Source organism: Amblyomma maculatum, chromosome 4, assembly GCF_055883805.1.
Source record: "Amblyomma maculatum isolate TAMU_Amacu chromosome 4, ASM5588380v1, whole genome shotgun sequence".
Classification (NCBI taxonomy): Eukaryota; Metazoa; Arthropoda; class Arachnida; order Ixodida; family Ixodidae; genus Amblyomma; species Amblyomma maculatum.
In genome coordinates this window covers 8,030,706-8,056,326 of record NC_139347.1, presented here as the reverse complement: position 1 = coordinate 8,056,326, position 25,621 = coordinate 8,030,706, and the positions used below count along the sequence as shown (strand labels likewise).

Here is a 25,621-nt window from a genome sequence, read left to right as displayed (position 1 = left end):
ACAGGCCACACCGACGTATCTCTCGCGGGGTTTAAAATAATGATCTGTAAACAGTTAAAAAAAAAGAATCCGGTGTTACAGCACTTACAGATCAACTCACGCTTCCCGCTGAACATAGGAGTCGGGCTGCAATTTGTGTCCAAATATATAATTCACAAATCAAGCAGGGACACAGGACCACCTACATGCATGACTTGAGCGATGTACTGCCGCGACTGCCGTTCCCCACTCATGATGCCTCGATACCTTCGCTGGCCATCAAGGCACCCTACACCACTCCTGCGGCGGTCGCCAACACGTGACGATGCCCTCTGTAGCGCTGAGGCGCTCTCGCCATTCATAGCGCACTCGCCTCCTTTGGTGGCACACTCGTCTTTTCTCATGGCGCGCTCGCCTCTTCTGACAAAACCCATTGCGATGGGTCACGGCGTGTGTTGAGATGATTAAAGTATACAATAGGAGGTACGTACATATTGTAACAATCCTGAAGAAGGGGAAAAACATAGAAGAAGACATGGACAAAGATTTGCGATCGGGGTATTTGCAGATTCCGATGGACTCCGCTGACAAAGAAAAAACTGCATTTGTTACGACGGACGGCCTATTCGAATTCAATGTGATGCCCTTTGGCATATGTAATGCGCCGGCTGCATGTGCTATTTAGACGACGTTGTTAAGTTTGGCCCGACTTTTACTGAATATAACACGCGACTTGCTATTGTTTTAGATTACCTGCAGAAGGCTAGCCCTGTCCTGAATTCTAAAAAGTGTCGTTTTGGCGAGAGTCAAGCGCTGGTACTCGAACATCTCGTCGACCGCGATGGAGTCCGGCTAGATCCACAGAAGACTGCAGCAGTTGCAGCATTTGAACGACCCCAGACTCAAAAGGAGCTCCGCTGTTTTCTGGGGCTGTGCTTCTACTTTCGACGATTCATCCCAAGATTTGCCGATGTCGCTTACCCTCTGATGTCCCTTCTAAAAAAGGACGCCTCTTTCGACTGGACCTCAGATTGTGACGCGTCTTTCCACCAGCTAAAGTTTCTGCCTACGTCACATCCCATACTACGGCACTTCGACCCCTCCGCTCCGACAGAAGTCCAGACTGATGCAAGTGGAATCGGTGTTCGTGCTGTGCTTGTGCAACGTTCGGCAACCGGCGAGCATGTAATTGCGTATGCAAGCCGCTCCCTCAGCAAACCTGAGCGTAACTACACTGTTACGGAGCAAGAGTGCCTCGCTGTAGTTTTCGCTGTTCAGCGGTTTCAGTGCCACAGGCGCCATTTCACGGTTGTGACGGACCATCATTCCCTGTGTTGGCTCGCCAACCTTCGTGATCCATCTGGTCGTCTGGTACGCTGAGCCATTCGTCTGCAGGAGTACGACTTCACTGTTTCGTACAAGAGTGGCCGCAAACACGCTGATGCAGACTATCTTTCTCATCTCCCCCTTCCTAAGACCGAATGTGACTCTGCTTACTTCGATCACTACATCTCCTCCGTTGTTCCTGAGTTTCCCGACGCCTCGCCTCTGCGGACTGCGCAAGAGACCGACATAAGCCTCTAGCCACTTCTCGCGGCGGCGCAGGATTCCACAGCCCAGCCCATTATGTCTCCGTGATGACCTTCTATACAAAAAGGCTTACTCAAGCACCGGCACGAATTTTTTGCTTGAAGTCTCAGAGAGCTACCGCTCGTGCATTCTGCGTGCACGACGACCCCACTTCCGGTCACCTAGGCTCTGTCCGAACATTCCACCGTGCCCTCGACCGGTTTTATTGGCCGAAGATGCGCCAGACGACTGAGCGATGTGTGGCGCGCTGCACAGAGTGCCAACGACACAAACGTCCTACGTCCCCGCCACACGGCCTGCTGCATCCTGTGACTTCACCACATGGTGCATTCGAGAAAGTTGGGATAGACCTGATGGGTCCCTTCCCGAAGTCTTCCGACGGAAATCGCTGGATTGTGGTTTGTGCCGACTACCTCACCAGCTACTGCGAAACGGCCGCTCTTCCTTCAGCCACCGCTCACCACGTGTCCGCGTTCTTGCTCCGTTCCGTCATCCTGCGCCATGGACCTCCGCCAGTAACCATCAGTGACCGAGGTCGCCAGTTTACGGCATATGACATGGAAGAGCTTCTCCGTTTGGGCTCGTCACATTTTCGGCACTCCACACCATACCCCTCTCAAACCAACGGTTTGACGGAGCGCACCAACCGCACACTCGTCAACATGCTCTCATGTACTACATTGCATCAGACCACAAGAACTGGGATACCATACTGCCGTTCATAACTTTTGCCTTCAACACAACAACACATAAAATAACCGGCTACAGCCCGTTTTTTCTTCCCTGTGCCCGTGATCCTCGGTATTCTCCCGACACCATTCTCATATTCCGTCCATGAAGAACCTTGCATCGCTGAAAGTCTTTGTCGGGCCGAAGAATCTCGACGTCTTGCCCGTTTGTGGATTCTGGCTTCGCAAGACCGTTCCAAAGCTCGGTAGGACAGACAGCATCGCCATGTGTCTTACGCACCTGGAGACTTAGTGTGGCTTTGGCGACCTCTCCGTGCCCGTGCTCTCCGTGCAGGTTTAGCCCAGAAAATGTTGGCACATTACGCTGGCCCTTACGTTGTCCTCGACCGCATCAGTGACCTGAACTACATAATCGCGCGCATGACCGCAAGTGGTCGTCGCTCATGTCGCCCGGATGAAGCCGTGCAGGACTCGCAGCCGTTCTGAGTTCTCTGCCTCCTCGACCTGTGCAGCGCTCCGACGTCCAACCCCCGTCGTAACAATATGTCGTGCGCTTGAATCACTATCGCACACTAACAATTACCCTGACTAGCTGTTGTATGCTAAGCGGTAAGCGAAATTATATGGCACCAGCCGGAAGGCTGCCCAAATTAAGCCTGTGTCCCAATTTTCAAACAAATGAGGGAAAATCAGAACCCACTATAGGTTCGTTTGTGATGCTGTACCCCGACGTATTTTCATATGCCGGCGCTTCTTTTTGAACCACGCCAACAATCTAATATCTGTAATGTGTATTGCTTTTAAAATTCTGGAACATATATGCTCACAAGTCGTCTCTCACTTAGACAAGAATTCATTCTTTTTTGACAACCAGCGCGGCTTCCGTTCTGGGTTTGCATGGGATACACAGATGTGCGAATGTACTACGGACCTACATCTCAACCTGAATTCTTATTTCCAAAGTGACATAATTTATCCAGATTTCTCTAAAGCATTCGACCGGATCCCACATTAACGTCTGATGGCTAAACTCACGTCTCTCCCCCTAAACTCCTTAATATTGTGGATTTATTCCTTCCTCTCAGATCGTACTCAGTTTACTGTTATTGCCAATCATCGTTCCAAAACCTCTGATGGTATTTCAGGTGTACCACAAGGCTCTGTCATTGCACTACTTCTATTTCTAGTTTTCATCAACGACCTCACTACAGGAATTTCACCCATAATTCACCTCTTCGCTGATGATTGCGTTCTATATCGCTCGCATCGCTTCTACCTCTGACCAATCACTCCTGCAAAAATATTTAAATCTAATAAAAACCTGGTACGCCATCTGGCTGATGAAATTAAATTGTCGAAATGCAAGAGTATGGAAGTGTCAAGAAAGCATGCCATCCGTAATTATTCGTAGACATTAAATTCATTGTCCTTTCCACGTGCCGATCTCTAGGTGTTGCTATCACGAGCACACTGAATTGGTCTGAACATATACAAAACTTGTAGCTGATGCATCTAAAACACTTGGCTACATTAGATGCTCTTTTTCCTTATCTCCCAGTTATATCCGAAAACTCGCCCATAAGGTATACATTAGACTTGGTATTGGCGGCGCAGTATGGAGTCCTAGACAGCATTACCTAATTTATTTACTTGAAACATCCATAATCGGATGGCTCGCTTCATTTGCTCATTGCATGATACTCGGGTTAGCATTAGTGTCATAAAATCGTTCATTGATCTCGATCCATTCGAAGAAATACATCGCGGTTGGGCTTGTTTCATCATTTGTATCCGCCGCGGCCTTCGGGACACCCTTCTAGTACCACCCGCGTAATCAGCACGTCGCCTTTTCAATTCCCGTAGTCTGCGGCGTATAACTGGCTCCACGAAAGCCTTTAATAGATCATTCTTGCCAGTGGCTATTGTTGAATGGAATTCGATTACTGAATCTACCGTCCACAAACGTGACAACTCGAAATTTAGATAGGTAATATCAGCTCATTTTGGTATATTAAAAAAAAAAACAGCATTTGGCTTTTCCTAGTTTTTATTTTTTTTTTTACTACTTCGCTCCAGCTTCAAACTGAATATTCGCTTTGTTAGGGCTCTTTAACTGCACTGACCTACTGCCGGTTATATCTGTGTTTGAATAATCCTTTGTGCGTGTTTTACAATCCATTTTAAATGCTGTGTAAGCATATACGAACCTAAATGCATTGGCGCTCTTATGCGTTTTGCTTTTCTCGCATTGTACAGTTGCTACGATCACCTAGAATGTCCAACGTTACCATGCCTTCTTTTTCATTTTATAAACATTTTTGATCATGAACATTATTTCCTGCTTCTTTTAAAGGACTTTTTAGTATTTTGAACGCGCACAAAACAACTAGCTGCACTTGCATCCGCAGGAATGACAACGAATAAACAAACAGTGAACCAAAGCATGTTAGACTATGTGATCATGCATGCAGGCGGATATGCATAGGAATGGCAATTTAAAACTCAACAGTCCAATACTTAAAGGACGACTCGAACAAACTGAAAAGAACTGAAGTTACGAAACAAACGTCATCCAGGGCCTTCAATGACCACACCGCTGAATAGGAAGCTTGCAAAATGGACAAATCCATAGCTAAGTCTGCCGCACATAAATAACCATGTCCCTCCATGCATCCATTGAAATTGATCCAGAGGCGGCCGATGTACAGAAAGTAGGAACAGACAGAAACGACTTTGCTTCGTGTAATTTGTAATTCGTGTGATTTTATTGTCGTCTATAGATACAGCTAGACCAAACCGTTATCAGAGCGTACTGATGCAATACCAGAAGGATGTATTTAACCGCGAAACGGTCATTCGGGGACGAGTGACGGCGGCCGTCTTCAGTCTTGATATTATGGTGGATTGAGTTTTAATTCTTAATTGAACCAATAACCGTTTCTTGTAGAGAGAAAAAAGGTAAAGATGTCCCCGCCTACTCACTGCTCTTTGTGTTCTCCTTCTTCTTCTTCTTTTTTTTTTTTTTTTTTTTTTTTTTTTTTTTTTTTTTGTAGTCAGTGCGCGCGTATGCTCAGACTCTTGGCTTAGCGATCAGCATTCCACGCATTTTCGCCTCATCGCGGGGTAATTGGTTGCCATTTCGCGGCTCAGGCTATGAGAGACGAGAAAAATATATTGCAAGCAGACTTGACCTAATGTACACTTGAATGCGAAAAATGTATTTAGTGTTCTGTTCTTCGATTCCAAATAAGTTTTAGTGGTTTACTAACTGCCAGTATTGGATATCGACAATAAAGCTCTAAATCCTGAGCAAGAACTGGGAATTTTGGGATACCTAGATTGTTTTCTTCTCGTTAGTAGGGATCATTTCTGTACTGCGGATCGTGAAGACTTGACCACACAGCGTAGACTACAAATTTGGCAGTGTGATTGTGAGTACTGCATGGGGATTGATTTATTAGAGAATAACTAAATGGACAGTTCAGTAAAATTCGTTTTCTTCTGATTCTTCCAGTAAATGACAAACGTCTGCGTTCATGAGAGTTAGGAGGCTACCCTAACATAAATTTTGTCATCTTCAAAAGAAGAAAAAAAAAGATTGATAACGCCATTCTTCTGGCCTAGCGTAACTTAGACCTGAAAGATGTCCAAACAACAGCTGAGCAGAACGGCTTAAAAGAAGGAAAACAGCGCCTCCCTCGCTTTGTAACTACCGAAGGAAACTATTTCGAACGAGACAACTTTAATGTCAAAAAAGAAATGAATCCATGTTTACAAAAACGTCGATCCCATTAATTCTCTAACACACGTCGTATTACCAAAGATTTATGTTAGTGAAGTCAAAAATGACTATCTAAAGAGTCAAACACAGATGTACACCTTTCGTACTTTTCCCCGCAAATGGATCGCATTTATCAAGCCCATAATGCTACTACCTTTAAAGAAAAAGATGCGCTAAAAATGCATTTCAATTATATTGTATTTATTTTATACAATTGTTTTCGTTTTTCGTATACATAATATGTAGAATGAATATATTATAGATATACGTGGAGTACAACACTGCATACGTTTCAAATATGTTGAAAAATACAATTTTTGCCCGCTTAGTGTATTTGTAACATAATAAAAATGCACTTTATAAAGTTCGCCGTGTAATTCAGGGATAAAGGGTGTTCCAACAATAGTCTGACAATGTACTTTGAAAGCATCATCGTACTCACGACACATTTTTTCATGCTAGCAGAAAGTACACAAATAATATGCCAAAAGTATATTTCTAGCAGGCTTCGAATACACTCAAAGCGCACCAAAATATGATGCCCTTTTCGAAACTGAAAAAAATATACGAAAAATGCACCAGAAATTTCTTCATCAATGCTGTAAGGAAATTAAAAAAAAGCACGAACAGTTTTCTGAGATGGCTAATAAGAAACAAAAGAGGCAAAGTTCACGTGAGTTGACATTACATGCATTTTCAGCCGAAAGTCGATCTTTAGCCTTGCTAGACCCGGCTAGTCATTACGCGAAAAATCATCCGTCTGTGTGCGCGCGTGTGCAAACTTAATGACACATAATGCGAGTAGTAGGTATTATGTAGCAATAGACGTCGTCCCTGGCGGATGTGAATGCGGCGTCAGTTATGAGAATTATATATCAGATATTGGTTCCTCATATATTCTTAGCGCCGCGTTCCGTGTGCTGCTGCGCAATTACTCGTTTAAAGTAGCATACAGCTGTTATTCAATTTGGACTCTACATGCGACAGAGATTAGAGCTGAAGGAATAAGTGCACATTTGAAAACTGAGTTTCAGGGTCGAACAATACTCGAAGTGTACTTCAGACGAATTAATATCACATCTACAAAAGTTCATTTTGAAATACATTTCCAATAAGCTCAACACGTATATCTTTCAAGTTTTCGAAGTATGCTCGATGCGCACGTTTTGTTTTGTCATTTTCGACAGATTTTAAAAATGTATTTTGCATATGGAGCAAGACTTGAATTGTACTTCAGACGAATTAAGTTGACATTTACGAAAGTACATTTCCATTAGTTAAAATCTACATATGTATTTTTCACGTATTCGAAACATGCCCGAAGCGTACCTTCATATGTGGTATTTTTGACATATATCATAAATATATTCCGAGTATTGATTAAGGAATTGAACAAACCTATATTTAATATATTTTGACCGCATTCTTAAATAGAAACTATATTTAAAATACATTTCGAATGTAACGCAGTATATTCCAAATTATCACTTTTTTCTAAGGGATGTGGAGGGATAACTATCCGCTTTAATAAACACCTTAAACAAAACGAAAGGCAGCAGACGAGACATATCCCAAAGTGCTCGTTATCGTTAAAAATAGCAAGCATAACGACGGTAGAAAAATTTGCCGATTTTATAACCAGCATACGCAGTTTAGAATCGCTTCAGTTTTCTTTGTCCCCGTTTTTGTGCAGTTTCTGAAGACATCATATGCCCTTGGAAGGGTAGAAAATATCGTCCGCTATAGTAAACGATGAAGGGGCATCAAAGTTAACTGCCCCCGTCACCTCTCCCCTCATCAGCACGTATCGACAGCGATCTTCGCTGTTGCGTCATGGCACGAGAGAAACGATGTCCCGTGTGTCTAAATTCAGGCACATTATACCGGTCCGTCCGTTCGTGTCTATTTGTTTGCCCTTTTTTTTTTTTTGTAGGCTTTCCCGTAGCTCACCGGCTTTGTTTGCCATGGAAACCGTTTTTCCTTCTCTTATCCTATCTTTTTTTTTTTTCGTCGCCTGTTTACGAGGTCTTTTTACGCGCACTCACCCTGCCATTCGGCGCGGGGTCAAAAATATGCACCACTTTCAAGAATGACCGCCGAAGTAGAAATCCGCTTTATTTCCAACTTTTATTTCTTTTTCTTCACTTTTCAAGGCGCATTGCCTTCACGGTGCCCACTCGCATTTAAAGCGGTCGTAACAAAAACTGCGCCCGGACGGATCGGAACGTGCCAGGAACCGGAAGAGTGAAAACACTGAAGGGTAGAAGAAATGCAGGAAAAGCTAAATAAATATGAACGGCGATGAAGAGAATAATAAAGAGCAGGATGTATGGAATAGAAAGAAGGCCAGACGAAACGTAGCTTGCCAAGAGAACAGAGAAGGGGTGGTAGCTGCGGAGAAATGTGTCGGAGGTCGGATGATGTGAGCGATTCCCCGAAGGAAAAAAAAGCGATGATGCTTTGAAATTTAAAGTGGGTCGTTTCGCCACATCTGCGTTTGCGGGTAACGGGGCGGTGCGATGTAAGGCTCGCGCTCTTCGTAGCTAGCTCCGCACCCTTTCCCTTTGGCGCCTTCCCTTCCCTGAGGCATGTTCCCTCCGACTTCCCAGCCCCGCTTCTCTTTCGTCCTCAAGCCTGATGGCCGGCGGCCCGCCGTTGCTTTCCTCGCGACGACATATCGACGAAATCTTCTCCCCCACCGGGAGCGCAGGAAAGCGTGCGGCGCAGCCACACTTGAGGTGATTGACGACCTGAAGGCGAAAGAGACTGCATAGTCATTCGCGCCTCGACAGCAGTGGCGCTCAAGTGTGCCGCGCGCGCGTGCGAAAGCCACTCTTTCGCGCGCGCCGGGCGCCATCCACTTTTTATTCGTTGTTCGCCAAGTAACTGCACCTCTCGAGCGAGCGCCGACTGTGGCTCTCTTTGTGGCTTTCGACTGCATTCCTAGCGTGGCTCTCGAGCTCTCTTTTCCGAGGGTAATGCCTGTTGGGGACGCATTTAGGCAAATATAGACCCAATTATACTCGCAGCGAAGTTGCGAACGAGTACTTTCCACACCTAAGGCCAATCATCGGGTAGCCATTTGAACTTTTTATTGGGGCATATATGTATGGCTCTCGTGGCTTTAGCGAAAGGAGCGTTGGGGCCTTAGACCTTCCATTTCTCTGGCAATACGACGGTGAGAATGGCCCAGAAAGTTCTTGCAATAACCGATGTGACCCAACCTGGCTGCAGCTCCAACCTCTACACGTATCTGCGTAACTTCCTCAACCACCGCAAGGCTCCTTTCGCCTAGGCTCTTCTCCCACCCCTTTCACACCTTTAAATCTGAACCGGGGCACTCTGCAAGGACCTATCCTCTCTCCGACTCTATTCAACCTTGGCATGTGCACCCTCGCACAGCAACTCGCGAACCTACCCAAGCATACCGCACAATATTTTTTATGCGCACTACATCCCTCTCTGGTGCACCTCAGGCTCGCCTGGAGAGATCGAGGCCACTCTTCAGCAAGGTCTCGACATTATCTCCGCCTTTCTTTCCAAGGCCGGCCTTAGTCCTGCACCAGAGAATTCTGAACTCCTCCTCCTCGCCCACTTTAAATATCAGTGCACGCACAACCTTATTTCTCTCACTCTAAACTCAAAACCCATCCCCTCAGTCTCAAGTTGCCGCGTTTTAGGCATGCCGCTTCATTCGCACAAAAACATGCAGGCTCGCAACCAAGCTCTTTCTACCTGTCACATGGTCACCCATCTTGTCCACCGTGCAGTCAAACGGCACTGCGGCCTCCATGAGGCTCAGGTCTGTCGTCTTGCTCAAGCCCTCGCACTCAATAAAATCCTTTATTATGTCTCATATCTTCCTCTTATGCAAACCTAGATGAACAAATTTGGATCTGCTCTAAACACACTCTACAAAGCGGCTCTCCAACTCCCAATACAAACTTCTACACAGCGTTTCTACGATACCGGCTTATTTCTCCCTATACGCTCTCTCCTGAATTTCCCCGTGACTGTCAACTTCTTCGCCTATCCTCCATAGAGCAAGGCGGATAGATGTATCCTTTCCCAAGCTCAAATCAATTGCATGTCCATTCCACTTCAGATCCCTGGACACCCATGCGTTTCCAACCTTCTTATAGCACCAATTCCTCACAATATGCCCTCAATTCTTCACTCTGGACGCACGCAGGCCCAGCCTGCCCGACACAGGCCACCCCTACACAGTCATTAAGAATCGAGTAAAACAGCGCTAGGGGAGACGAAACACGTGAAACACATGCACTGTTTCGTCTCTCCTAGCGCTGTTTTACATGATTCTTAAGCATGTACCAACCAGCCCGTATTTGCCCTCTCCGACACAGTCACACTGTAGTGTACACCAACGCCTCCATACGCGCATGTCCAGGTGCTGCAGTCCAGGTCATATATTACCCTTTTCCCTCTGGCCCTCTCTATTCTACCGGTGGTTCATACCTTACCCACCAGAGAGTACTACCTTGGAGATTCTCTCGATTGTGCATGCTGTCCAGGAGTTCACTCATCTTCCCATGACCCAACAATATGTGGTGTACACTGACTCGAAAGCCGCCCTCCTGCCTTTCAAAAGAGAACAATGCCACCAAATATAGAGGCTGACTTAGATATGGCGTTTTTTTTTTTTTTTTATCTGAAACCTCGTACAAGTCACATTAAGGTGGATACCTGGACATTCAGGGAATGCTGGAAATGAGTTGTGTAACCAGCTCGCCCGCAAAACTATTAACCGGGCGCCAGCGATCATCTGGTCTAGCCCATCGTTATGTTACGAGAGTCTTCTGATCAGGAAAGCCACATAGCAGTTCCACCGAGAATTCAGGCAGGAGCTCGCCATTTTCCCTGCCCCACACCCCCCTCTGCCTGTTTCCAAGGCTCACACCCTTCGCAAAATTCAAACAAACGCACTCATTACACTAGCAAGGCTGTACCTATACCGTTTCCGCTCTGATCCGTCGTGTCCCAACTGTCCTGAGCTTTACGCGGATCTTGCACATTGCCTCTTCTACTGCCCCGTCTCCGTCCAGTCTCCTTTCTACCCCCTTCCCTCATCCCCAGTCCTGTCCTGGTATACTTGGCAGGCTTCTTCTCGCGGAGAGGATCAGCTCGGCCTGGTGTAACAGGCGAGCCTCATTTTGGGCACTTTATTTCTACTCTGAAATAAAAGGTGTTTTACTACTTACTGATACTACCGATGCAAACACTGACAAAAGCGCTATATCTTAAAAAGTGGCAGCGTGTTTCTGTCGTTCCAACGGTAAAAGTGAACAATGTCGTTCAAATTAAGGCAGTTACTTTAAAGAGCTAATAATGTCTCGTCCTGTCACCAGTTTCCTGCCTCTAGGCTCACCTTTGAGCAAGAACCCGTTCAAGTTTTGCTCAAAAAATGTTTTACAACACATTTCTCCATTCTGTGGACCCCAATCATCAGCTCTGACTTACACCTTGCCGACCACGACTTGATGCAGCTTACTGACCAGATAGAATTGGCAGAGATATCAAATCTAGTCAATAAGCACAAAGTGGCCGATATAAGGAAGTAAAACATGGAGAAAATTGAGCATGCGGTAAAGATCGGGGAAAGCCTTAAAGCGATGAACAAGAAATTGGGCATAGGCAAAAATTAGATATATGCGCTAAGGGACAAGGCGGGCAATGTCATCAGGAAATTGGACAAGATAGTCAAAGTAGCCGAGGAGTTCTCTGCTGATCTCTACAGCAGCCAGAGAAGTCAGGACAACAGTGGGATTGGTGGTAGGGAAAGCAGTCAGACGTTCCGCCAGTGACGAAGGACGAAGTTAAGAAAGCATTAGAAACTACGAAAAGAGGGAAAGCAGCTGGAGAAGATCAGGTAATTATAGATGCGTTGAAGGACGGGGGGGGATATCGTGCTAGAAAAACTGGCCACCCTGTATGCGCAGTGCCTGGTGTCATCGACGGTACCGGAATCATGGAAGAACGCAAACATTATCTTAATTCATAAAAAAGGGGACGCTGAGGACTTGAAAAATTACAGACCAATCAGCTTACTGTCTATTACGTATAAGGTATTTACCAAGGTAATCGCTAATAGAACCAGAACAACTTTATACTCGAACCAAGCAAAGATCAAGCAGGTTTTCTGGAAATGGTACTCTACTATCGATCATATCCATACCGTCAACCAGGTGATAGAAAAATGCTCGAAATATAACCAGCCTTTATACATAGCATTCATTGATTACAATAAAGCGTTTGACTCAGTAGAAACAACGGCGGTCATGCAGGCATTGCGAAATCAGGGTGTAGACGAGCCATACGTGAAAGTGATGGAAGATATATACATATAGCGGCTGCACAGCAACACACAGCAACACACAGTTTTGCATAAAGAAAGTAACAAAATTTCTAAAAATAAAGGTGTTAGGCAAGGAGACACGATCTCCCCAGTACTATTCACAGCTTGCTTAGAAGTATTCAGAAACTTCGAATGGGAGAAGTTGGGGATAATGGTAGCGGGAGATTACCTCAGCAATCTGTGATTTGCTGATGGCCTTGCCTTGCTAAGTAACTCAAGGGATGAACTGCAAAGAATGATTGATGACCTAAATAGGAAAAGTAGAAAGGTAGGCTTGAAAATAAATATGCAGAAGACTAAGGTAATGTTCAACAGCCTAAGGAAGGAACAGCAGTTTACGTTAGATAGCGAAGCACTGGTATTAATAGGCGAGTATGTCTACTTGGGACAGGTAGTAACCGCAAATCCGGACAATGAAAGGGAAATAACAAGGACCATAAGATTGAGATGTAGCGCATTTGGCAAGCACTCACAGAATATGACTAGCAGCTTACCGGCATCGCTAAAGAGGAAAGTATACAACTGTTGCATCTTACCTGTACTTACCTATGGGGTTGAAATGTGGCGGCTAACAAAGAGGGTTCTACTTACGTTAAGGACAACGCAGAGGGCTATGGAAAGAAAAATGGTAAGGATAACGTTAAGAGACAGGAAACGTGCAGAGTGGGTCAGAGAAATAACTCAAGTTACCGACATTCTAGTAGAAATTAAGAAGAAGAAATGGACATGGGCAGGACATGTAGTGCGAAGAGAGGATAACCGATGGTCGCTAAGGGTAACAAACCGGATTGCAAGGGAAGGAAAGCGAAGAAGGGGGCGGCAGAAAGTTAGGTGGGCGGATGAGGTTAAGAAGTTCGCAGGGGTAAAGTGGATGCAGCTAGCACAGGACAGGGTTAATTGGAGGCTTATGAGAGAGGCCTTCACCCTGCAGTGGGTATAGTCAGGCTGATGAGGATGATGATGACTGTGTCGCCTGCGGCTTGGCGCTGCTTTACCAAACCAATATTCCTTTTGTGCCAGTATACCGGCTAGCTGTATCGGCACTCGCTGCCGGGTTAACAGGAAAATGAAACACATTCTGCCTGTACCCCCTGATTTTATTCTGACCGAGTAGGGCGATGTGCATACACGATAGAGTATAATTTTGATGTGTGCAATGACCTTGCTTTCTTTCTTATTTGGCGCTTTTTTCTTAGTTCCTTTTATTTCGCTCCTCCTTGTTTACACAGGCCGAAAGCAGCCCCTTCCCCCTGGCTTTGCTCCACCCCCACCCACCCACCGACACGCGGCGACAACAAATGATGTAGAGTATTAATCGAGCACCCCTCGGACACATGCAATTTTTGAAGGGAATCGAAAATGCATTTATTCACGCACGCAAGTAATGTCATTCCAATGGAATCGCAATAAGGTTGAATTAATGCGACAGCGTGTAGCGGTTTTGCCGTTCCGCAAACATAGCCCTAAGAAACGGCGATGTGCCTAGCGCCTACACCACGAGCGTAAGTACTTCAGCAACGAGGCATTGCTGTCGCATTCTCCTATGTATCTCTGTTTGCAGTTACTACATCCCTGTTTTGCCTACAGCGCCCCTGGCGGCTTCCGTACGCCCGAGACGTATGGTGGCAACTGAGGGAGGTTCGGCGACGCTCAACTGCTCCACATCGGGCCATCCGGTGTCATCGGTGGTGTGGCTGAAGAACGGTCAGCCGGTGGTCTCCTCCCGCGTCAAGATGCTCACGCGGGAGACGCTGCATATCCCCAACGTGCTGCGAGACGACAAGGGCATGTACCAGTGCATGGCACTCAACGACTACGACTGGGCACAGGACACGGCAGAGATCACCCTGGGAGGTGAGCGCCATCTTCGCTATTTGTTAACTTGTTAAGCATGAAGTGCCTGTATGTAGACGTAATGAGCACCACGATTTTGCGGAGTCCCACATATGTTCGCAGAATCTCGCCGGAACGCAATCTTTCAGCGATCGTAAACTAATGGTCTTAAAGTCACGCAGTGTCTCGATGTTCCCGCGAAGTGTTAACCAAGCACTGTTTATCACTGGCTAGCAGGTTGACCGCTCACCGGAGGTAAAGCTCCTGACTTTGGGGCCGACATGCTACTGCCGCAGCCACGAATCCGTCAGTATACGAACACTCTCAAAAGCCAAAACTGATGATGCAGAGGCCCGATGCGTCTTGAAAGAGTAAAAAAAAAAAAATCTTGAACATTAGGCTTAGAGGACGAGGCCAAGAAAAAGGAGTACCTTGGCAGGAGACCATATTCAAGATTATCAGTTGTGCTTATGCTCCATTGTGCTATTCCCGAAAATAAACCATGCAGGCTATGGTCGTATTTACCTCAGCAAGTGCACTACATTTTGTTTGCACTATAGGAAAAGAACAGAGCGGAAGAATCAGTTGCATCCTAAGATTCCGACACTGAAGCGTTAGCACGCTTCTTGTGACTTGTATATTCGTCACGCAGCACTTTGTATCTAAAAATGAACTAACTTCCCAGCAAGTTCCCTTGCATTGATCACTTCGTTGCTGTTGCTCGAGTGTACAGATATGAGTTTTATTTAGTTATTTATTTACAAACCTGTTGCGAGGAAGTAGCGCTTCTCGCCATTTCTCTCTTTGTGCGTATTGAAAATATGAGTCATAACGTTTCGTCATGGATCAAATCCAACAACCTGAGCTTTCGCTTCTGAAATTTGACGATGTGAACAATAGATTCCGTCTAAAAACGGCCGCAAACCGGCTGCTGGCGGAAAGAATAGACTAGTGGTTGAAAGAACCGGTACTGTATTGCTCCCAGCATGTGGACAGATCGGATGTTCCTCTGCTCGATTGTGGTTTCTCTAGAACGGGTACTGCATTTCAAAAATGTACAGTGCGCAGTGCACAAACAAAGCGTAATGAACACTGATCCACTCCATGCTACTTAGCCTATTCAGCTTACTTTCGGCTTGAAATTAGGCTGTATATATATTTTCTTCACCAAACGATAAAGTGGGTATAGTGCTTCCCAGGTTCATGCGCTTAATAATGAACTGGGGAAGAGCTGTCGGCTTTTTGTGCAGATTGTTTATTTTTAAAAACTGTGCCGTCTCTCTCAGTGGGAGAGAGAATGAGTGAGTTCATTCAGCCTGGTTGTGCCCGGGTTGCTGCCGTGCAAGGCAGGATGAAAGCAGCGTAAAAGTAAAGAGAAATGAATTGGAAGAAAATAAGATATGGAATGTGTCCGGAATAATCACTACTCCGTTAGAACACAGGATGCACTGAGACAGTCAGTGGTACACAGATAATGGGATGGTCAAAGCGACGTCATTTAACCTCGGAGTATTTAATTAAGTTTTGATTACATTCTGCCGCCCTAGCCCCTGTAGAAAAATACAGAAATAAAGAGAAGTGATGGCCAAGGACTTTCGCTTGCCTTAAAGAACGAGGATCGAGTCGCCAGAAAGTTTCATTTAAGAATATTTGTTCATAGCCGTACCGGGGGCAGCCGCAGAGTAGGAGTGGAATTGTTTCTTCGCGTTCACAGTGCTCCCTAGCTGGAGTCTCTGCTATACCGATGAGGTGGAAGTCAGCACCTGTCATCGCCACTGCCAGCAACAGGCGACTTAGCTCCGCATTGCAGCGGGAGAGATCGGACTGTAACTTCCCTTGCAGGTGCGGATTGACGCTGTGCAAACTGTGCCCCGAGCCCCCGAGAATACGCCATGCTGTCAAAGTTGTGTTGTGGGCAGCTACTTATACATTGTGTGCAGCCATTAGAAATGGAACAATGTGCGTGCTCTCGTAAGCCGCTCGAACATCACTGCCGTCGAAGTCGTCGACAACACACTGCTGAATCATTTCGATCGTTACCACCAGTTTATCATGATCGCCATGCCTTAAGCCTGATATCAGACGTAACAGGACAGCTTTTGAATTATAGAACGCAGCCCATTTTTGAGTGAGTGCTGTAATGAGCCTTCTCACGAAGTGCGGCTAATGCGCATTTACTTCAGGTGCTCATGTGGGAGATTTTTTGTTGAATAGTGACCTGCCTAGCTGGAATAACCACGGCACACGCTTAACTATAGTGAATGAGATATGTATTCGTGGCTATGGTGAGCGTACTCTTCGTAAGGACAGTATCATCTACTTGGGGTCAACCGTGCACTGGTAAGCTATATTTGCAATCTTCACTATACTAATGCGCATGCATAGGTCGCGGAAACAGCAAAGCGTACACTGTAAACACAAATTACCCTACAATGGAGTAAACACGGAGTAGCATGTCCTATAGCGCACTCCCCTGTAGGGGCACATTATTCTTTCCTAGCCTTGGAGTAGATTTTCATCACTAAATGTCTGGAATACTATACTATTGGCCACAGAGGCATATTCCTTCTTAAAATCATATTTATTGCATGCAGTTAGTAATGACAGGAGGCATTTAATGGCTGCACCAGGCATTTTGAGGAATTAGAAGACATCGATAACATCGGTTAAAATCTTGGCAATGGTTAGAGGTTCGCATGTATCGCAGTGAAAATCAGCGTCCATTGGCGACCACAGATATTCTGTGTTTCTAGATATTGTCACGTGGTCACGCACCTCAGGACGACACGACTCTTAGTAATCGTCTGAGTCGTGAGCTGAGGACAGTCTCAAAGCCACCACCAACGCTGGAGCAGAGCGATGAGCTATGCCAGTTGGTTGATGTTCATCGTGCGAATAGGGCAACTGCGCAAAGAACACACGTCCTGTCGTTCGTCTTCTGTTGACCAGTGCTGTCTTCGCTGAGATACACGACTATGTCATCGTAGTCGGGAGGCGGCTTCGCTTACTGAAGAATTCAATGCAGATGCCGCCAACCTGGACGCATGCCTAGGATATTCACTTCATCATCATCATCATCATCATCATCATCATCATCAGCCTGATTATACCCACTGCAGGGCGAAGGCCTCTCCCATATTTCTCCACTTATCCCGGTTCTGTGCTAGCTGCATCCACTTGACCCCTGCGAACGTCTTTATCTCATCCGCCCACCTAACTTTCTGCCGCCCCCTGCTACGCTTTCCTTCCCTTGGAATCCAGTTTGTTACCCTAAGCGACCATCGGTTATCCTCTCTTCGCACTACATGTGCTGCCCATGTCCATTTCTTCTTCTTAATTCCCACTAGAATGTCGCTTACATGCCGCAAACCGGAGTACGGCGCTTCTTTAATATTTCACACTAAACAATCCAGAAACAAGCTGAAGGCGATTATCATGGGACTCATCTCTCGTATCGCTTTAAGTTTATAAGGGAGAGATTTACAACTACCCCTTCCTTATAAACGCATAAAATTCTTCTGTCATATTTCACGATATTTAAATGAATCAGGTGTTTGTTGAGGCCACAGACCAACCGGTGAAGCGCCTTGATCTGTGTGTGGTTATACTTTGGGATCGCAGTGATCACGTTATGAGTTCTGCTATGCCATGAAACGATCTGCTTAGTTGGTTTTATATTTTACTCTTTTTCCATTGGCTGTGTACCATCTTGCATTTTGTACGTATTAAATAGCCTGTTCAAGCTGTGCATATTATTAAGTTTTTTGCTCATATTTAGATTTTGTTGCTATAATTGCGCCTTTTTATGCTTTGTTATTATTTATTCAAATATTGTTTAGTTTGGTTGTATATTATCTAATTATCTGGTTTATCTGATGTGCTCTGTATCAAATGCTCACTGTTCCAGCAGATGTCACCACGTATTCATTCTCCTTGTATCACCACTGTATTCCACTCCCCTCTTCAATGCTTCAGGCGATTGACGTTATGTTAAATTAAAAAATTCAGTAATTAATTAATGTTTAAACAAATAAATAATACTTCTGGTAGCTTGGCGGAAAGAAGACAGCTCATAAGCAACGTCGTTAGCTTGCAGCAGAATAACTGCTGTGGTGCGGACTCAGCATCAAGAAACGCGCAAATGAAGAAAAAAAAAAAACATAGAGATATGCAGTGAGACACTGATGGATCCCAAATGTGCCAAAAGTCAAGGCGTGTTTTTATTCGCGCTTCACACTAATTCTAGAAAGTTAATGACGCTTTCAAGGATGCAGTTCGCGCTGACAGCTGATTTGTTTAAGATGAGCCGTTATATGAAGCACACTCTGAGCCTTCGCGTGACTGACGCCCGTCTAAGGTCAGTGATCAAAACCGCTCAGAAATAATGATAATAGCACAGTGAAATAAGAAAATGCTTCTGCGCCCTGCGTCGAAACGGCCAGGAGAGAACCAAGAGAGAAAGATAAGAAAACACATAGGTAAGACAACGCTTCGGCATCTCGCTCCGAAACGGCCAGCCGGTTGTTTACCCAAGACCTTCCTTAGTTTAGCTTATATATTTTTTTTTTCATAACGTCTGCTCGCAAATTAAGATGAGATCGCCGACGTGATTTCCTGTTAATTGTCGTGCACTAAACGTCAGCGTGCGCTGAGATGTGAAGGCGTGCTCTTCATTTTGAATATCCTCATGCAGACACATTTGCAAAATCTCACAGTAGCATTTTGTTAGAAATGCGAGACTGTTCCCTGTTCTATTTAGAACACTGCGTTTCAAAATGATTTCCTTGGTAGACGCTTTGTTCACTTCCTCATTGTTGCCTTGCTGCGTGGGACAGTCATTTGCGTGGGGTCTATTCATTTTCACAAGGCGTAATTTGTCAATTTCTACCGCTCAACATTATCTCGCCCCGCTTTCCTGGACATGAGCAACAAGCGCCATCTCAGCCCCCAGCAGCGCAGCTGAGGAGGATTTTTATTTAACTTGTAAATTTAAGGCAAATTGAGAGTGTCGAGAGTCCCTAACCCATGTTCATGGCCATCTTATGATCGTTTCAGAATCTAACCAACCTAACGCTTCCTGTGTGTACACCTATTCCGACTATCATAAAGAATCAATGGTACGAGCGGATGAATTGAAATTTCCGCTATCCACGATGATTTTGAAGTGCACCGCGCAGCGCGGCACATGGTGGCAGCTGTTCGAACTAGAAACCTTGGTCCGGATTTCTTGGAACAAGGAACCGGGAACAGGACTGCCCACGAGGCCGCTGGCGCGCAACTAGAGAAAGACCGCCGGCATAGCCTTGATGTCGGCCCGTCCAACTCGGACCACCCTTGCTGTTCTGCAATCTCCCTCATCATACCGGACACTGTCATCACACGGCTTAAACATGAGCGGCGAGGTTTGTTGCGGGACCTCGTCCCCGACATTACTCCTCCGATTCCTTCCGGCCTTTCTCGCCCAACCCAAGTTCTGACTCACAAGGCGCAAGCCGGTGCAGCGTACACATCAGACATCCTGAGTCGATGGTGCCGAACCAGAATTGGCTTCACCAACTGCCCTGCTGACTCCGTTGACCTCAAGCACTTGATCTGGACCTGTCCTGGCACGGCGAGCCTCCGGGCCCGCTACAAATCTGCTCACTGCATTAATTTACGACGAAGACTGGACAGCCCCCAGTACCAACGCCAAGCGCAAACTTAGTGTCCTGCTAGACTTCATGTCGGAGTCTGGCGCTCTCAACCTCACCTAGCCCACCCCTTTCCCCTCTAAGCCTCCGGTCATCCTTATGAATAAAGATTTATGAATGAATTAATGAATGATATTCTGGGCTTGTTTTAGGAATAATTTCTTCATTCGAAGCCTTACTTTTTGTGCAGTAAAAGCAGGGTTGTTTTTCTCTACTTCCTATTACCAAGTCACGTAGCACTCTCTTTGCCATTAGAGGTCTTGATGACGCACAGCCTCAGTTTAGCATGAAGGGGCAGCCGGCACAGCTAAGCTCGACACCACACTGAGCACATTCTACTTGTCCGTGCAATCACGTGTAACCTTTCATCTATACTTCCGCTGTTTCAAGTACACTCCTTCTTAGCTCCGGAATGTACGTCGCTGCCTTTTAGGTCGGTTTCATCACTTCCTCGACGTCATCGAAAATTCACGTCACTCCAACTAATGGTCGGCGGCTTCAAAGGGGCTCATGAAAAGCATCGGTGTGGACAAAGATCAGGGCTCTATAAATATGTAATAAGAGAAAGAATGTCCGTCTTTGAGCGAGGACTGATATTTCGCCGCGCCTATACAATCCGTGTGCTCACTTTGGAGACCAACATGCGCGTGTGTTTTCTGTCCAACAGTTATTTGGAATCTCTAGAGAGTCACATTTCTCGCGAAGTATAAAGGAAAAAATAAAAGATGTGGACAGTAACAAGAACTGCTTCCGTGTCGAAAGATATGGTGGTTGTGGTGCAAACATCGAACTAAACAGAGATAAACTACCAAAAACGATGTTCTTCGCTTCCAAAAGCTCGCGAGGCGGCCGCCAACTTTTCCGGGCCTCCAGCGGCACGTAACCCGGACGTGCCGCGAGATCAAAAGACAAAGGGTGAGAAGCTACGGCGGGAAAAGGGGCGACAATGAAAAGATGAGCGCCGGATGCGATGGTAGCACCGGGAGAGAAAGAAGAAATAAGCACGAAGGACCAGCACGAAATAAGAGAGCCCGGGAGAGACATCGAGCAGCACAGAGGGTGGCATCGGAATCGATGGATTGTTTCCCTCGCCCATATCTCGGCCCTCCTCCCACGCCTCCTTCCGGAGATCAAAGACACAGGGCGTCTGCTTTGATTTATTCCCGTCGAGTGGGCCGAGTGAGGGAATCAAAACGCTCCAAGAAAAGTGCGAGCAGCACAAGCGCCTAGACAGATTTCTACAGGGAATGAACGTAAGTGCTTGAAAACTCTCTAGCCGCGTTTTGCCACTTTCTTCATTTCTTTCTTTCTCTCTTTCCTTCCTTCTTCATTCTTTCCGTCTGAGGCCAGGTGGAAAAGAACAACGCTAGATCGTGCCCAGAGGAGGGGTAGGCAATCGTCGTGTTCCTGTTGGTGCTGAAAGTGCTGACATAGCAGTTCTTCTCCAAGGTTATCTGCTGTGCTGGCTTTTCTCCAACATTTCCCACCACCGCTGGTTCAGTTTGAGGGGGAAAATAAAATATACAGAACTTCGCGAGAACTTCGCGCCTCCTGTCATTACAAGGGAGCCGAGCCTCCAGCTCTGCGTAGCTTCCTTTCACCTGTCGGCCCAACGATGCGAAAGCTCGAACGACAGAGATAACCAAAGACGAAGGAGTGCAACAAACGTAGGTAGGGAAGAGAAAAACCGAGACAGGGCGGAGTACATTGGAAGAAGGAGGAGGAAAAGAAGGGTTCTCATCGGCTGCCGTTTCTCGTTGCGGCGCTGCGTCGCAGCGGCGAGGGTCTTGCCGCTCCCGCGCCAATCATCGAGGTTTTCAAGGCTGAAACAAAATTAGGGCTCGAGGCAGCCGATCGTCGCCGCTGCCAGCCATTGTGTGATTCGAGAAGATCTTTTCGTTGCTGCTGCTTCTTTTCCAGCTCCCTTTTAACCCCTCACTCTGTGGCGAGTTCCCCCTACTCTCTACAACCCTGGGTTGGTTCACCGTGCTTTCCTCACCGCATCTAGGACTTCGGAAATGTGCGTGTTTGTGTGTGCGTGCGTGTCCGGAGAGGTGTGGTGGGTGTGTATTTCCTTTTCAGGGAAAGTTCTGCTGCGTCGAACTTTTCTTTGCTTCATGAACTTTAGCACTATCCCCCTCAAGACTGCGACTGAAAGGCTCAGAGAACGGGGGACAAAAATCGATCGCGGCTCAAACAATTGTTCATAACAAATACTTCGTCGATGGCGATATCATTCTAGCTCTCCCTGCGCTGCAGATCGCTTTTCAACAAGCCGGAAGCACGGAGCTTGCCATTTTTGCTTCTGTATCTCGGCTACCTTTGTTTACTTTTGCAATTCATAGGAGCGGGAAGAAAAGCATCAATCGAGAAACAGGGAGAGCTGCAGTACAGTGCAATCTGCACCAATGCTTTAATGCTTGAAATGTCTTCGCTACAACGCGGCATCAATTGTAGGAAAACTTTCGTCGTGCACAAGTGAAGCTGCAGCCGCTCCCCCCCCCCCCCCCCGCCACACACACACACACACACACACAAACACATTTCCCGCTCTACGTGAGACAAGTTTTAGGCAATATTGGTTTTGGTTAACGATAACATTTTGAGCTGAAAACCAACGCGTGGGTCTGGGAAACGAGCAACTAATTTCATGGCGGCAGCTTTTTCCTGAAGTGCAAAAGTGTCATCGCTGTGTACTGAGTGCTTTTACGGCTGCTGAAGAATAAAAAAGCACATTTATGCGGACATCAAATCCGATGTTACAAGCAGATACGATGAGCAGTGTGAACATGGTTCATTTTTATTTAGAAGTGTGTCGAACATTTCTCTACTGCTTGATAGCAGTATTTGTGCACCATAGAGTGAAGGTTATCAAGTGATTATTAAGGCGAAAGCCTTTAAGCTCTCATCGTTGTCAGCTCTCGGCTAGAGGCTGTCGGCAGAGGGTGTCACGCTTTCGAGAGCAAGAGTTAAAAATAAATTAATAAACCACGTCTCCACCAAAAAATTCAACCTCCATCCCTTGGATCCCAAGCCGAGCTCTTTACCACGGCGCCATGCCCCAGATCGTGAAACGCTCTTCATAATTCCCCTTATCTACCGTGAAGATGATAGCGAGATTCTGCGAGTGATAGATACTGCGCCTTTCCTTTCCTGTAAACGAGTTATAGAAAGCCGGTTAACTTTGGTGCGTTCAGTTAAATGCTGGTTGTGTTCGACAAGGGGCGCGCGATGTGACGTCACGAGAAGTCATGACGTCACCAGGCGATTCATGCATAGACGAACGTTTGCAAACCTATAAAGAAATAATCGAAAATTATAGATTAGGAAGACGTCTGATGCCGCCACCGGATTATTTAAGCTAGGATCCGGTGGCGGCATCAGACGTCTTCCTAATCTATAATTTTCGATTATTTCTTTATATGTTTGCAAATGGACGAACGTTTGCAAACCTATAAAGAAATAATCCAAAATTATAGATTAGGAAGACGTCTGATGCCGCCACCGAATCCGAGCTTAAACAATAAAGAGGCCATAGCCTGGCGGCGATTACAAGCCGGAAATTTCCCGAACCCTGTCTGATTGTTTCACACCCAGATAGATGAGAGAAAAAACGATAAATGTAAAGCCTGCGAAGCGAGGGGGACCCTCGACAATATACTTTGGGAATGCCCTAAGTCTCCGGGCGCTAGGGACAACATTAAAAGTAGAGAAGCCTGGGTAACCCTGCTGCGAAGCGACTTCCCCGCTGACCAGCAGACAGCCGTCCGCCTGGCGGCTGAGGCCGCGAATAACCAATGTATATTCGCCAGTCCTTAGTCGCGGAGGTTCCAGCCCCCGTTCCTCAGGCCTGCGTGCCAGGAGCGGGGAGTAGGGGGCCTCCTAAATCGGTGGAAATTAAAGTTTTAATCAATCATCAATCATGCATAGACGAAGCTGACCCTGCCAGGCGTCCGATCCAGGTGTCCGTGCGGCGCCTTTCATTTGCCGCTTCCACGAACGCCGCACCACACTGCAAACAGAAGCAGACCCAGATGTCTTAAGAGGCGTTAGTACAGCTGGCATCAGCGGCATTTGAAATCGATTTACAGGATAGAAAATGCACAGTATCAGTCACAGTTCTCCGCGGACACATACCACGCCGTAAAGGAAGGGAGGAAGGTGGGAGTGAAAGAAGAGAGGAAGATACAGGTGCCGTAGTGGAGGGCTCGGATCCACCGCGCTATAATGGCTTTCGCCTCATCGCACTTTAGTGGTCCAAAGTGCGCTCTATAATTTTCTTTACTTGGATTGCACAACAGGAAGTGTTCTTAATGATGTATTATCTTCAAATGTTTGGCCTAAAAGAAACGATAATAGCTACTGCAGCGTAGCGATAAAGTCAAGAAACATGTGCACATTTCACCTTCGTCTTCCAATATAATGTTACGACCGAGAGAGTAGTGACCTGTCACGATTACTTTGCGCGTGCGTATTATAATACCCTAATAGCCTAACGATTCATTAAAGGCGAATTCCTTTATTTGAAATGGTTCATAGAGGAGGAGGAAGATGAGGAGGAAAGGTAGGGAGGTTAACCCGTAAAAGAAACCGGTTTGCTACCCTGCACTGGGGGAAAGGGGTGAGTGGATATAAAAGCTGTAAGAGAGGGATGGATGAAGCTAGTACAGTCACATCACAAACATGTCACATCACATCACGCCACAGTCATATAACGTAACGTAACAGCAAATTCATAGCCTTTCGATTAGGCCTGTGCTTTCCATAAAGCGGAGCAGTGCCTGGGAGGCCTTCACCGCAGACGATCGCCGTAGCCAGGGACCTAATAATAATAATAATACCCCCATCCATGGCCATGAGCCTTCCCATTCAGTAAAGGACATTCAATCAATTAATTGGTTCACAGGAACGGAAAGGCGCAGTATCTCTCACACTTGCTATGTGGACCCCTGAACCGCGCCGTAAGAGAAGTGATGGAGGTGGGAGTGAAAGTGGAAAAAGAGAAAGGGGAGCCGTAGTGGAGGACTGCGGAGTAATTTCGACCACCTGGGAATCTTTAACGTGCGCTGACATTAACGTTTTTAGATTAGTTGGCTGACATCGCACAGGACACGGACGCCACTTCGTTTCGCCTCCATCGAAACGCAGCCGCCATGGTCAGGTTCGAACCCGGGAACTCCGGACAGTAGGAGAGTTTCAAATTGGGCTAGTTGGTGGTTGTTATTCCTGTGCATTGTTATTCCTGGTGGTTGTTATTCCTGTACCGGACAGTAGTCGGGAGTCTTACCACTGCACCTAAAATCTTAATTTCAGTCAATGGGCGTCCATCTAGACGCTCCAGCCAACGTTTTTAGATTAGGTTGCTCCAGCGCACGGCATAGACACCGACTTTCCTCACTGTATATTTATTTATTTATTTATTTATTTATTTATTTATTTATTTATTTATTTATTTATTTATTTATTTATTTATTTATTTATTTATTTATTTATTTATTTAAGTTACCCTGATTGCTTTATAGGAAGGGAAACGCGCTGTAACTGTCTCACTTGTTTTCTGTGGACACCTTAACAGGGAAGGGAGGAAGGTGGGAGTGAAAGTGGAAATAGAGAAAGAGGAGCCGTAGTGAAGGGCTATTGAGAATTGCGACCACCTGAGGATCTTTAACGTGCGCTGACATCGCAC

At 46.1% G+C, this 25,621-nt stretch overlaps 1 protein-coding gene across 1 annotated transcript in view; it reads left to right on the top strand.

Annotated features, from left to right (window-relative positions):
- The window catches only part of LOC146190255 (cell adhesion molecule Dscam1-like), a 367,337-nt gene that overhangs the window by 174,706 nt on the left and 167,010 nt on the right, over nucleotides 1–25,621 (top strand). The window contains exon 5 of the mRNA XM_084599756.1: nucleotides 14,000–14,266. Within this exon, the coding sequence (XP_084455882.1) occupies nucleotides 14,000–14,266 (267 nt within the window). The remainder of the gene's footprint in view (nucleotides 1–13,999; nucleotides 14,267–25,621) is intronic.